The 12,764-nt window shown below is 41.1% G+C and overlaps 1 protein-coding gene across 1 annotated transcript; it reads right to left on the reverse strand.

Moving 5' to 3' along the window:
• Positions 1-673: 673 nt before the first annotated feature.
• Positions 674-5,800, reverse strand: T265_04240 (hypothetical protein; the record flags this gene model as incomplete). The annotated part of the gene is made up of 3 exons (XM_009168933.1): positions 674-851; positions 1,550-1,620; positions 5,793-5,800. 3 exons carry the CDS (start codon positions 5,798-5,800, stop codon positions 742-744), a joined length of 189 nt encoding a protein of 62 aa, XP_009167197.1.
• Between the last annotated feature and the right edge of the window lie 6,964 nt (positions 5,801-12,764).

The following is a 12,764-nucleotide window of genomic DNA, read 5'->3' on the forward strand; positions in this document are numbered from 1 at the left end:
CTTCGGAATCGGCCTTTTGTCCTAAATATTTCTCGACTTGAGCAGTGTTTTATCACGTACACTGGATCTCAAACTACAGATTCCTGTTTCGACTGCTTGTCAGTTACTCCATAATGCCGGATGTAGAATAGCCGATTAGCTGGTCCATGAGGGCTGGTAGTCCGATGAATATTTCTTGCCGCTAGACCTCTTGGTCAACAAGTATTCCCCCGTTCACGTTCTAGGAAGTTCGCGGGACAAAGTGTTTCCGGAATATCTATAAGCGCTGGATAGAGGAAAATGCAGCTCTCTTTAGAAATGATCACTCTGCTGCTGTTATGAACGATAGACTGTGCTGAAATATGCCTCAGTAGATTAATTTCCTCTCATGATGGATTAAATTGCATAGGTTTGTCACCCGGAACGATCAGCCAAGCAAAATTGACTTCACGAAATTATGGAGCTCGTTTTCGACGTCTGCACATGACGCCAATGCTGAAGAGACACCATCGGTGGGAATAACGAAGAGCGACTGAATTCACGGATTGCAGAACCATTCTTAAGATCTTCCGGTCGATTGTTGGACGGCTTTCATCGACTGTAGAAAATGCAATCAACTATGTGTAAGGCGCTTTCACTCCCAATTTGACGACGACTCAGATAGGGTTGTGTCAAGGAACAATCAAACAAAACGGTAAAATGCCAAGTGTGTATTTAGTGTTCTGTTCGTATAGGGTGATTTTTATTGCAATGAAACCTGATTCATGCATCACCTAGATTCGGTTTTTCCAAAGTTTCGGGTTTCTGAGCTCTTCTGCGCCGCACGTATTGATCAATTGTATACGCAAGATCTTGTCCTTTTTCGTTGCCTTCTATATACAGTGAGAAAACAGAGAAAGCCTGACGAACTTTTTGTGCAAATCAACCTAATGTCATTGAAATGCTTCAATCCTCAAGGTGAAAATTACGTGAATAATTTTTTTAAATGCCTCCGAAATTAAACATATCTAAATGCAATAACATTAGCAAAAATAGTATAAACGAACAATTAGCTGTGGTATAGGTTGCTGTGAATTCGGCTTGTGTAGAGGCAATTTGGTTCTGATTGAATGATGGCACAGCACTGCCGGGGAAATTACTGATCAAGAATTAACCGGAGACCCTTTTTTTATGGGAAGTACACCAAAATCAGCACAAATGTAGAATACGTGCTTTAAGAAGCGAAATCAGCTGAACCGTCTTCGCAGGTGACGAGAGGTGACATGGGATTATGGTGTTAAGTCATGCGCTTCAACTTTTAATGCTGGAAGAAAATTTTCTGCCGAACAGGTTTTAAATATTGTCTGCGATAGGCATGGCCACAACAAACGATGAAGATACTCGATAATTAGAAAAATTAAAAATCTTGAAAGACGACGTGAGTAGGTAAGTACAACCATTCTGGTGTAAGTATATACCAATATAAACTACTGACTACAATTAAACCACGGACGTGCGGTATGCAGAACCTGTTTTGCTGATTGCAAAGGCAAACTCAAATCTGTGCGCTGTTCAAAAATACGTCACTCACGCGCTCCACCATTTACTTCGGACATGATGAGAAGTGCGGCCAGTACAGCGATGAATACACGTCTGTTGAACCTGAAGAAGCGAATTCAATTTACGCTGAAATTTCCTTCAAAACCAGGGATCGCCTTGTTAATTATGTGGACAAAATACAAAGGTTCATACAAATAGTAATGTCAAATGACTTCGCCATTCATGCATCCTAAGACTTACATGTTTGGTTTCCATTTCAGACCAGATATCGAGGCTTTTATATCTCAACTGGTGTAGGGATTTCCCACCCATACATCGCACACTGACCACTGAAATTCTGGAGCTAAAGCAACTTGGAGCAAATAAATCACGTTCCGGAAACCAATGTTAGAAAATTCAACTGCTAGTATTGCTTGGCGAAATGTTGTTACATCACACTAACACTGTTTTCCGTTATGGTTTTAGTTATCTGCCTGGCTTTGAAGCTCATGTACCAATCGATAATACGTGCTGTTGGATAGAGCTCGGAACTCCCGTTCGTGAAAGTTGCCACGTAAATGGTATTTCATTCCGTGTTACGTCAAAAGAATTTTTGAGCGTTATGGAACCTCGCCACGTTAGACTATTTAGACAAACTCTATCTGACAATAGAATGTACGCATATTGCGTGAAGTGGTTTTTACTTGAATATTCATTGTTTTCTTGGCACAGCCTTGCACCTGACCGGGATGAGCCAAGAACTCTGTATGATTTGTCGTTAGTCGGTTGTCGACGGTTTGCATAGCATGAAAATAGCTGATATCGTTGTGGGGCTAGTTATCGTGAAGTCGCCTGTAATCGACCTCTGCAGACCGACCAACAACTACCCGATCAACAAACGTTCAAGAAGAAGGGTTGCCAAAATCCAACATTGTCAATGAATTTCGCCTTTCTATGCGTAAAATTCGTCCCACCGGACGACTGTTGTGTGCTGAATAACACGTATACCACTGAAAACAACTACAATTCAGTCATAAATGTTTGTCAAAACACTCCATTGAGGTTGATGCAACCTAACGGCAGCAAGTCAGCAATCTATAAGCCTGAGTTGTACTAAATCGGTGGTTAAACCAGCCAAGAGTCAAACGGACAACTCAACAGCATGCAGCTTTGTAACCCGAGGGTTGCTACTGTCCCGTTTTGCATTTTGGGTGAAATAGTTATCAGAGCTCGCNCAGCTGTTCAATACAAATCGGCTTAAACGACACGACGATATCTTAATTGAATGAAAGCATGCGATCTATGAGAAACTCACTATATGACATAATGTCCACGATAGTTGTTTTAGGCTTAAGGTTAGGCATTCCTTGCCAAATTTGCTTATGGATTATGGTCAATGTACCACTGAGGCCATGTAGCACACAGCCAACCATTGTCTAAGAGTCATTTTCCGCTGCATTTGGATGTCTGCCCGTCTATGCCTCTCATAATCGGATTGTTCTGATTGGCTAGTTAAAGCAACTGAGACCCAAATGAGACAGTTATTAGGAATACCTAAGCAAAATCGCACAAACCTCAATGATGTAGCATCTTTTGTGAATTATTCGCATTAGGTAGACGTAGTTCATACTGGCGCTTTTTAGCCCAATGGTGAGCTGCATGATATTTCTGAGGGAATTAGAGAGCATTTGAGATGGAGTAGCGGGCAGAAGTGATATCTGGGATATCTTCAGTAACATATCTGGAATTTTGAAAACCAAGCGCATAATTCCCTAAGGAAGACTTTACAAACTGTCTTGAAATGCACAACCTAGTAGTCACGAACTCATTTATTGTCATGTACAGGAACTAAAGTCTACGCAGATTGCTGATTCCGTACCAGAGGATCATTCACAAAGACCTGGTACAAGGATGAGAGGAGATGCTGCGGACTTAATTCCAACGACTCCCATTTCCACGAAGAAAACAATTGAGAGTAATCTGATTACGCCTTCGTTTACCAGCAAAATAAGCACATGTGGAAACCATGTCAAAGCGAGGTGCCACAAGCGGGATGAACCCGGGTTTTTTCGCGAAGCTCATGCGAATGGATGTACGCTCCGTTTGCCTTATGTTCAAAGTCACGGGCGGGTTCCCGGAGCATCCGGTCTTTTCTTAAAGAAGGCGAGGAACCACTAAATCACAGTATCATCTTCGTTTTCCTTTCCCAAGTCCGAATTCGCAGCTTTGCAAAAATGCGAAATCGACGTCCACAAGGATATTTTGACTAAATTCAGAGTTCTGCATTGTGTGATCGATAGATTAGAAAATTAGACTGCTTGATACCATTTAAGTAACAATGAAGTCGGTGGTATGGACAACACGCCTGTCGCATCTGTTTGTGTTTGAGTTTGCAAATGGCGGTCAATAACTTTGTGGATATTTGTGAAATTTGCCAGTGCCGATTGCGTGGAGTGATTACGAAGAATCTGTTGATGGAAACGGTTTATTTTGGATATTATGATGAGATTATACGTTCATTCTAAAGTGTGTAGCATGGATTAAAGCCTATCCAATCTGAAGTCATTCTCCGTTCAAAACAATGTCTAACTTGACATCACTGCACGCTTTGTTCACAAACAACTTAATTACGCGGCTGTCCATATTGACTGTGGTTTTCTTTATATCGTTGCTGGTATTTACTTGCCGCTTGCTTATTTTGGATCAAAACTAACCATTCGAATTTAACCTTTTTTGCTGGATAAATTTCTTGACATAAGCAATGTTATTCTAAAGATTTATCGAATTGATTGGTTTTTATCACGTACACTGTATCTCAAACTACAATTTCCACTTTCGACCGCTTGTCCATTGCGTTCATGACATAGCAGATTAGCAAGTCCTCGGAAGGCTTCCAGTCGGATGAAAGTGTCTGCTTTCTTGTTGCTAGACCTGTTAGTCAACAAGTATTTCCTCCATTCAGGTTCTCGCAAGCTAGTGGAAACTGTAGTTTGTGGAAGATGTGTTAGCGCGGGATGGTGGAAGATGCAGTTCTATTTAGGAATCATCACTCTGCTGCTGATCACTCTGGGCTAAGCTGGCAGAAGCTTCTGTAGACTAACTTTCCCTCACGATACATTAAAATACATATGTTCGTCACCTGGAAAGATAGGCAAGTATACTATGATTCACGAAACCATATAGCTGTCCCCTGGGTTCTTCGGTCACTCTTGGCGTTTGCACATGAAGCCAATGCAAAGGATTTATCGAATTTGCTGCTCGCAAACCGAGATTTCTTTTAGGAACGAGTCCTGTGATGGCATCACATGGAGCCGTTTGTTCTACAGTGGCAGGATTCTGATCGCTTTTGCGGAAAAATACAATAAAATGATGGATGTGCAATAACGTAATCAACTTTCCAAAACCCACTGGATCCTCACATTTCTGGATGTAGGTATATTAGGAACACAAACAAAGAATGGCGGAATATAAATATGAATTTTATTGGACCTGGTGCAAAGAGTCGGCAGAATAGTGCGATATTAATTTTGAAAATCCCTAATTCCTCAAGAAAAACAATCGAGAGGAAGCTAATTATGTCTATGTTCGCCACTAAAATCAGCACATCTGGAAAACATGTCAGGGCAAGGAGCCACTAGCAAGATGAACCCAGATTTCTTCGTGAACATCATTCAAACGGCTAGAAGGAATGGGGTACCAGGGCGTCCGGTTTTCCTTAAAAAATGACGAACCACCAAAAAAATCATCTACTTCTTTCCGGTGCCAAAGCCGAATTCGCATCTCGGTACAAAAAAGTGACACCGAAGTTCACAAGAATATTTTGACTACAACCAGAGGTCTGCATTGTGTGATCGATGAATTAGAGAATTAGGCTGGTTGATCCCATGGGGGTAACAATCTAGACTCAGTGGTGTGGACAACACGTCTTGCGCATCTGTTTGTGTTTGAGTCCGTAACTGGTGTCCAACAACATTAAGGGATAAACGAATCTTGCTGGTGCCGATTGCGTGAAGTGGTCACGAGGAATCCGTTCAAGGATCCGGTTCACCGCGTATATTCTGATGAAATTATACGATCATTCTAGAGTGGACAGCATGGATTCAAACCTATCAAATCTGAAGTCAATCCTCCTTTCAAAACAATGTCCAACTTCAGTTCGCTGTTCGATTTGTTCATACGCAACTTAGTTACGTGGCTGTGTATACTGACCATGTCCCATCCTATATGAGTACTGATCTTGACATCGTTTGCAGTAGGGTCAAGAATAATACAACTTGCCTGAATACTGCAATTACATGGCCATTATTTACAACATCCGGTTGCATATTGCACACGATTAGTCGACTACAACATATTTAGAGCAACCGAAATTAGAGAGGTTCCGTTGCTGACCACTTTGACGTGGTTTTGCCAGAGAAATCCAGCAAATCGAAAAATGCCAATGATTTATTTATTCTTCTTCCCGATCACGTTTTTTTGTGGTAGCGACACCAGTGTTATGTATCCTCTGCAGCTGGTTGTTCTTCAGTGCCAGGTTCCTGAGCTTCTATGAGTTGCGAATCCTGTTCAGTTGCATCCATCAGCCGTTCTTCTTTCCCGCTTCCTGTTTTCAAAGGAGAAAATACAATGAAGCTCTGGACCTTTCGGTGTATCTCGAATTATGGCGATAGATAAATATGGCCCGTAAATATGTGGAGGCGCAATCAAATTTATTGTAAACACTGAAACCCAACATTTCTGGTCGGAGTTGTAACAGTCACAGAAAAATAGAGTGGTTGAATATAGAAAGAACTAGTTGTGCTTTAAGTTGTGGTGGGTTTGATTTGCGCAGTGGCAATAAGATACTCACCAGATGGAGAGATTGCACTAATGGGCAAGGATCGACCGCAAATTCTCTCTCTTCAAAATCAGCATCATTGTGGAGTAGGATATTTGAGAAAGGAAAACAGATCAAAGTTATTCTCAGGTGCTTAGTTATGACGTAGGATTTCGGGGTTATACACGTAGTCATGCAATAAAATTTTGGACACCAAAAATGTAGTGCGGAACACTTTTGTCCTTGTGTGATTGGTGGGTGAAGACAGAATTTACGATGGCGATATCCAACAACTTCATTATTGAAAATTTGGTACGACGATGTAAATGGGAATGTAGTTATATACCAACATAAACTATTGACTGTGCTAAATACAGGCAATTGCCGTATGCAAAATGAATTTCGTATACTGGAAAACAATAAAATCTCTGGTCCGCCCAAAAGTGCGTCACTCACTCGATGCATCAGTTACTTCGGACATGATGAGTAGTGTGACCAGTAAAACGATGAATGCACGCATGTTGAACCTGAAAATGCATATTTAATTGACGCTGAAATTTCCATCAAAACAAGCGACCGCATTGTTACTTAGCTGGACAATATATGAATGTTCAAAATAATAATAATTTCGAAGTGACTTCGGTATTCACGCATCGCTAGCCTTACATGTTTAGGTTCGATTTTAGGCCAGATATCGAGCCTTTCATATCTCAACCGGTGTTGTGCTTCTCCACTCATATATCCCAACCTGGGGACTGATATTCAGGAAGTGAAGCACGTTGGAGCAAATAAATCACGTCCCTCAAACCAATATGACGAACACGACAGATAGGCGTGGTTAACTGTAAACTTTCAAACGCAAAATGATTTGTTTAAACGACAGACCTCACTGAATCGCTGCTAAATCCCTCATGTTTGCTATTGTCCAACTGAATTGGTGCAGAAAGCCACTTGGTTTCGTTTGGGTAGCCTGATTTGTAAAGCCAAAATTTTCTCTGCGTCTTATGGTGACGGACGGGGAGAGACAGCTTAGCATTCTCTGACAGAACATATAGGGCTGTATTATGCTCTGCGGAAGCCCTCGACCTCTTTCGACCATTTTGGAATTCATCATCAAGTCAATCTATTTGAGAAAGGAAAACAGATCAAAGTTATTCTCAGGTGCTTAGTTATGACGTAGGATTTCGGGGTTATACACGTAGTCATGCAATAAAATTTCGGACACCGAAAATGTAATGCGGAACACTTTTCACCTTGTGTGATTGGTGGGCGAAGACAGAATTTACGATGGAGATATCCAACAACTTCCTTATTGAAAATTTTGTACGACGATGTAAATGGGAATGTAATTATATACCAACATAAACAACTGACTGTGCTAAATACAGGCAACTGCCGGATGCAAAACGAATTTCGTATACTGGAAAACAATAAAATCTCTGGTCCGCCCAAAAGTGCGTCACTCACTCGATGCATCAGTTACTTCGGACATGATGAGTAGTGTGACCAGTAAAACGATGAATGCACGCATGTTGAACCTGAAAATGCATATTTAATTGACGCTGAAATTTCCATCAAAACAAGCGACCGCATTGTTACTTAGCTGGACAATATATGAATGTTCAAAATAATAATAATTTCGAAGTGACTTCGGTATTCACGCATCGCTAGCCTTACATGTTTAGGTTCGATTTTAGGCCAGATATCGAGCCTTTCATATCTCAACCGGTGTTGTGCTTCTCCACTCATATATCCCAACCTGGGGACTGATATTCAGGAAGTGAAGCACGTTGGAGCAAATAAATCACGTCCCTCAAACCAATATGACGAACACGACAGATAGGCGTGGTTAACTGTAAACTTTCAAACGCAAAATGATTTGTTTAAACGACAGACCTCACTGAATCGCTGCTAAATCCCTCATGTTTGCTATTGTCCAACTGAATTGGTGCAGAAAGCCACTTGGTTTCGTTTGGGTAGCCTGATTTGTAAAGCCAAAATTTTCTCTGCGTCTTATGGTGACGGACGGGGAGAGACAGCTTAGCATTCTCTGACAGAACATATAGGGCTGTATTATGCTCTGCGGAAGCCCTCGACCTCTTTCGACCATTTTGGAATTCATCATCAAGTCAATCCTGTGCTTTACCTGAACAGAAATTGAACATTAGCAAAATGCACTCATTTGCAAACAAATTAGGTTTTGTGGAGGACTCACTTGAAACCCAACTAAATTTCGCGTTTACGAAGTTTTCAATCAGTTGCATATGTTTCACCTGGCCGCCCCATGTTTCAGTGGGGTTATATGCAGCTATTGCCTTAAAGAGTGGACTGCACATCCAGCTGACCCCGTTTATATCAACATGGTTTTAACCATCCGGCTAAAGCATCTTCCTAGATTGTCAAGCTCCACCTGAATTCATTACTAGACGTATCATTAATAGACATATTATGATAACCAAGTCGTGAGACTTCAAAGCTTTCGGTTCAAGCTGATAACTTCCCACCCTAGGAGCCTATCGGGATAGGGTTGTAGTTCGGGGTTAAGAAATGACTAGCGGGATACCTTGTCCAATGACAAGCCACTTCGACTGTTTACATGCCACGATTGACCAAGTTTTATTGTGCGCAGTTGCTAACCAGGGAGTTCGGAATATGCTGTACCAAGAGGTACTTATTGTTCACTATTCCAAAGTCGTTTACTTTGCTGCCGAAAAAGCTTGAAGTGTTATGACTGACTGAACTCGACGATTTCAGCGTGAGTTCCTTGATGAATGAAGCTGAAGACAACTGCAGAATGCATAAAGTTAGATAAAGTTAGACAACAAACCAGTAGAACCCGGAATATGGTCGGCAAACTGAAAATCCCAAACTGTGACTACTGATAAACGAACAGTAGCTCATAAGAAAACGGGCTTAGACCAACCATAACCACACGGCGGAGATTTTCTCAAATTCTAATCATGTGGAAGTCAAAGAAACGGTGGTACTATATCTCGCTGGTGAAAATCAGACCTCCATTTGTAAAACTACAAAAATTTTTCATGGGACGTATTCTTAAGCTTGATGACATCAAGTATAAAACGATCACTTGCAGAAAAATCAATACTGCAATATGGGTCAAAATGCAGTTACGCTTTCTTCTATATGAGGCCACTTAGCTGGCCGATCGTGGCACGTCCATCACGAGAATTTCTCCGGCACCTGGATACGCTTTTGCTCCTCGGCTACCATTTGAGAGTGAGGATACGGACACGGTCGATATGACTGAGTTTTTGCAGAGTTTTAGTGTGTTTACGATCTTAAGACCACAATTTCACGCTCATAAGTATCCAGCAATGATGACCGTCTCCACGTGTGGTCCTCACATGTAGTGGTCGACGCTTGTTGCCTCACACATTGTTGACAGTGTGACCGAAAATTTACAGACGAACTATTTGGCAACGCAATTTGCTTTTGGGCTCAGGAATTCGAAAAATTCCACAAGCAGAAATGGACAATTCGCTTCACCCAGACATGCAAAGGATGTCTGACCAATTTCGCAGTTTGAAGAAAACTCAGGTTCTGTTGACACTTGGTATGAAACAGACTCAAGGAGGAACTGAAGTTTTTTATAAAGTAATGTTTAAAAGAAATTTTTGGCGACTCGAATTTGACCAATTCAAAGGTCGTGTACTGAGTGGGACATTCGACATTATGGGTCAACTATTTCCACAAGGCTGTGAGAATTGTACACACATGAAAAAGCATGTGTTTCAATGAAATGTCTTGATATGCGTTGATATTTGATAGAAAGAATTCCTCTTGTTAGGAAAGTGAAACGGCTGTATAGCATCTCGCGGTTTTCAGTATAAAGGGCTCCCTCGGACAGGATCATCGCATTTTGGATACCTATATTCAGCCGTAACTTGAACTTCAGAATCGGCCTTGTTGTCCAAAACATTTCTCGACTTGAGCAGTGCTTCATCACGAAATATGAATCGCAAACCACAGTCTCCTTTTTGGAACACTTTTGGGTTCATTTATAATTCCGGTGGTAGAATAGCAGATTATCTGGTCCACGAAGGCTGGTAGTCTAATGAAAACATCTGATTTCATGTTGCTAGACCTGCTAGTCTACAAGTAGTTCCTCCATTCAGGTTCTGCCAAGTTAGTGGAGGATGTATCAGTGCTTGATAGAGGAAAATGCAGCCCTCTTTAGGAATGATCACTCTGCTGCTGTTATGAACAATGGTCTAAGGTGGAAGACGCCTCAATAGACTAACTTCCCCGAATGATGGATTGACTTGCATATGTTTGTCACTCGGAACGATAAATCAAGCAAACTGAAATTCATTAAAATATCTAGCTTTCACATGATTTTTATTTGGGCCTCCAACGTCTGTACATAGACCCAATGTTGACGAGACGGCATCGGTAAGAGCAACTGAATTCACGGATTGCAGAGCCATTATTAAGAACTTCCGGTTGATTATTGGACGGCTTTCATCGACTAGAGAAAATGCAGCCCACTAAGTGTAGTGTGGTTCCATTCTCAATCGAATGACAACTTAGATTTGGTTTTGTTAAATAGAAGTCCCCCAAATGGGAAAATGCCCAGGATTTATTTACTTTTGGCTTCGAGTTCGGTAATTTTTGTGGTTTCGGGTTCAGTGTTTTGCATCATCCGGAGGCTGTTGTTCTAAAGCGGCAGTTTCCTCAGCCCGTTTGCGTGGCGATTCCGCTTCAATAAAATATGCCAGGCCGTGTCCGTCTTCTCCGACCATTACTTTCAGAGAAATAAATAGAGCTCATGAAATTTCCACGAACAGAAAACTGGAACGGAACTGAACGGAATCAAATTTTCACCAAAATTTGAAAGCCAACATATCCGAATGCAGTTATATTAGTCACAAAAATAAAATGGCGGAATTAAAGAGAATTAGATGTGTAACATTCTTCCATAATAATGACTATTCTAGTGGAATTATGATCCTAATTGGAAGAAAATATTCCAATGCTGGACAAGCCACTCAGTGACGATCGACCAGGCATCGAAACCGGTTGGACGTTATTCCCAGTGTACGAGGTGTAACTTACAATTTGCGAGTAATAATTGTGTTGTTGCACTTTAACTATTAGTGGTGGAATTCGGCGTTTGCACATCAAGCCAATGGTGACGAGACGGCAATGTTCAGAATAATTGAGACCGGCTGAATTCACGGATTACAGAGCCATTATTTACAAATTTCGGTTACTTATTGGATGCCTTTCATTGACTGTAGAAAATGCAGTCGACTACGTGTAGAGTGGTTCCATTCCCAATATGTTGGCGACCCAGATGTGGTTATGTCAAGAAGCAATACAACAAAGCGGTAAAATGCCAAGTACATATGTATGTTCTCCTCGTGTAGGGTGACTTTTATTCAAACCAAACCAAATTTATGCATCACCTAAATCCGGTTTTTTCAAAGTGGCGGGCTGCTGGGCTCTTCTGCGCCGCACATATGAATCAATTGTATACGTCAGGTCTTGTCCTTTTTCATCGCCCGCTATATTCAATGAGGGAACAGAGTAAAACCGAGGAAAAATCGGTGAACATCATTCGGTGAATATCATTGACAAATTTCAAACCTCAAGGTGAAAAGAACGTAATCCATTTTTCAATAACTACCAAAATCCAACATTTCTGAATTCAGATATAATAGTCAAACAAAAATAGTACGAAGGAAAATAAAAAGAACTGCTTTGAAATCGGCTTGTGTTGGCGCAATGTCAATGCCGGACAAGCTACTGATCAGTCCTTTTTGTATATGCATCGAAATAAGCATAAATCTTGAATAGGTGCATTAAGAAGCGAAATCAGCTGGAAGTTCATCCCAGGTGACGAGAGGTGACATGGGATTTCGGTGTTAAGTTTTCAGTCGGGCGATTCAACTTTTAATGCTGAAAGAATACTTTTCGCCGCAAAGATTCTATCTACTGTCTATGATAAGCGTAGCCACAACAAACGATGAAGATATTCGACAGTTTCCTTACTGAAAATTTCGTAAGACGACATAAGTCGTTTAATAGGAGCATCCTGGTGCAAACATTTAGCAATATAAACTACTGACTATGCTAAATCGGGCAAATACGGTTTGTAAAACAAATTCTGCTGACTGCAAAGCAAAACTCAAATCAGTGCTCTGTTCAAAAATGCGTCACTCACGCGATGCATCAGTTACTTCGGACATAATGAGAAGTGTTGCCAGTAAAACGATGAACACACGCATGTCGAACCTGAAAAAGCGCAGATCAAGTGGAAAGTGGAAGTTTATTCAAAACTGGAAGAAATACTTTTAATTATTTGCACCAATTATTAATGCGCTAGCAAATGCACGTACAGAAACGCCTTCAGTGTTCAGGTACCTCCAGCAAAACAGACTATTTCCGACTTCAGACCAGAAATTGCAACCCTTATATCTCAAATGCT

This window comes from Opisthorchis viverrini (genome assembly GCF_000715545.1).
Source record: "Opisthorchis viverrini unplaced genomic scaffold opera_v5_68, whole genome shotgun sequence".
In the NCBI taxonomy this organism is placed as follows: Eukaryota; Metazoa; Platyhelminthes; class Trematoda; order Opisthorchiida; family Opisthorchiidae; genus Opisthorchis; species Opisthorchis viverrini.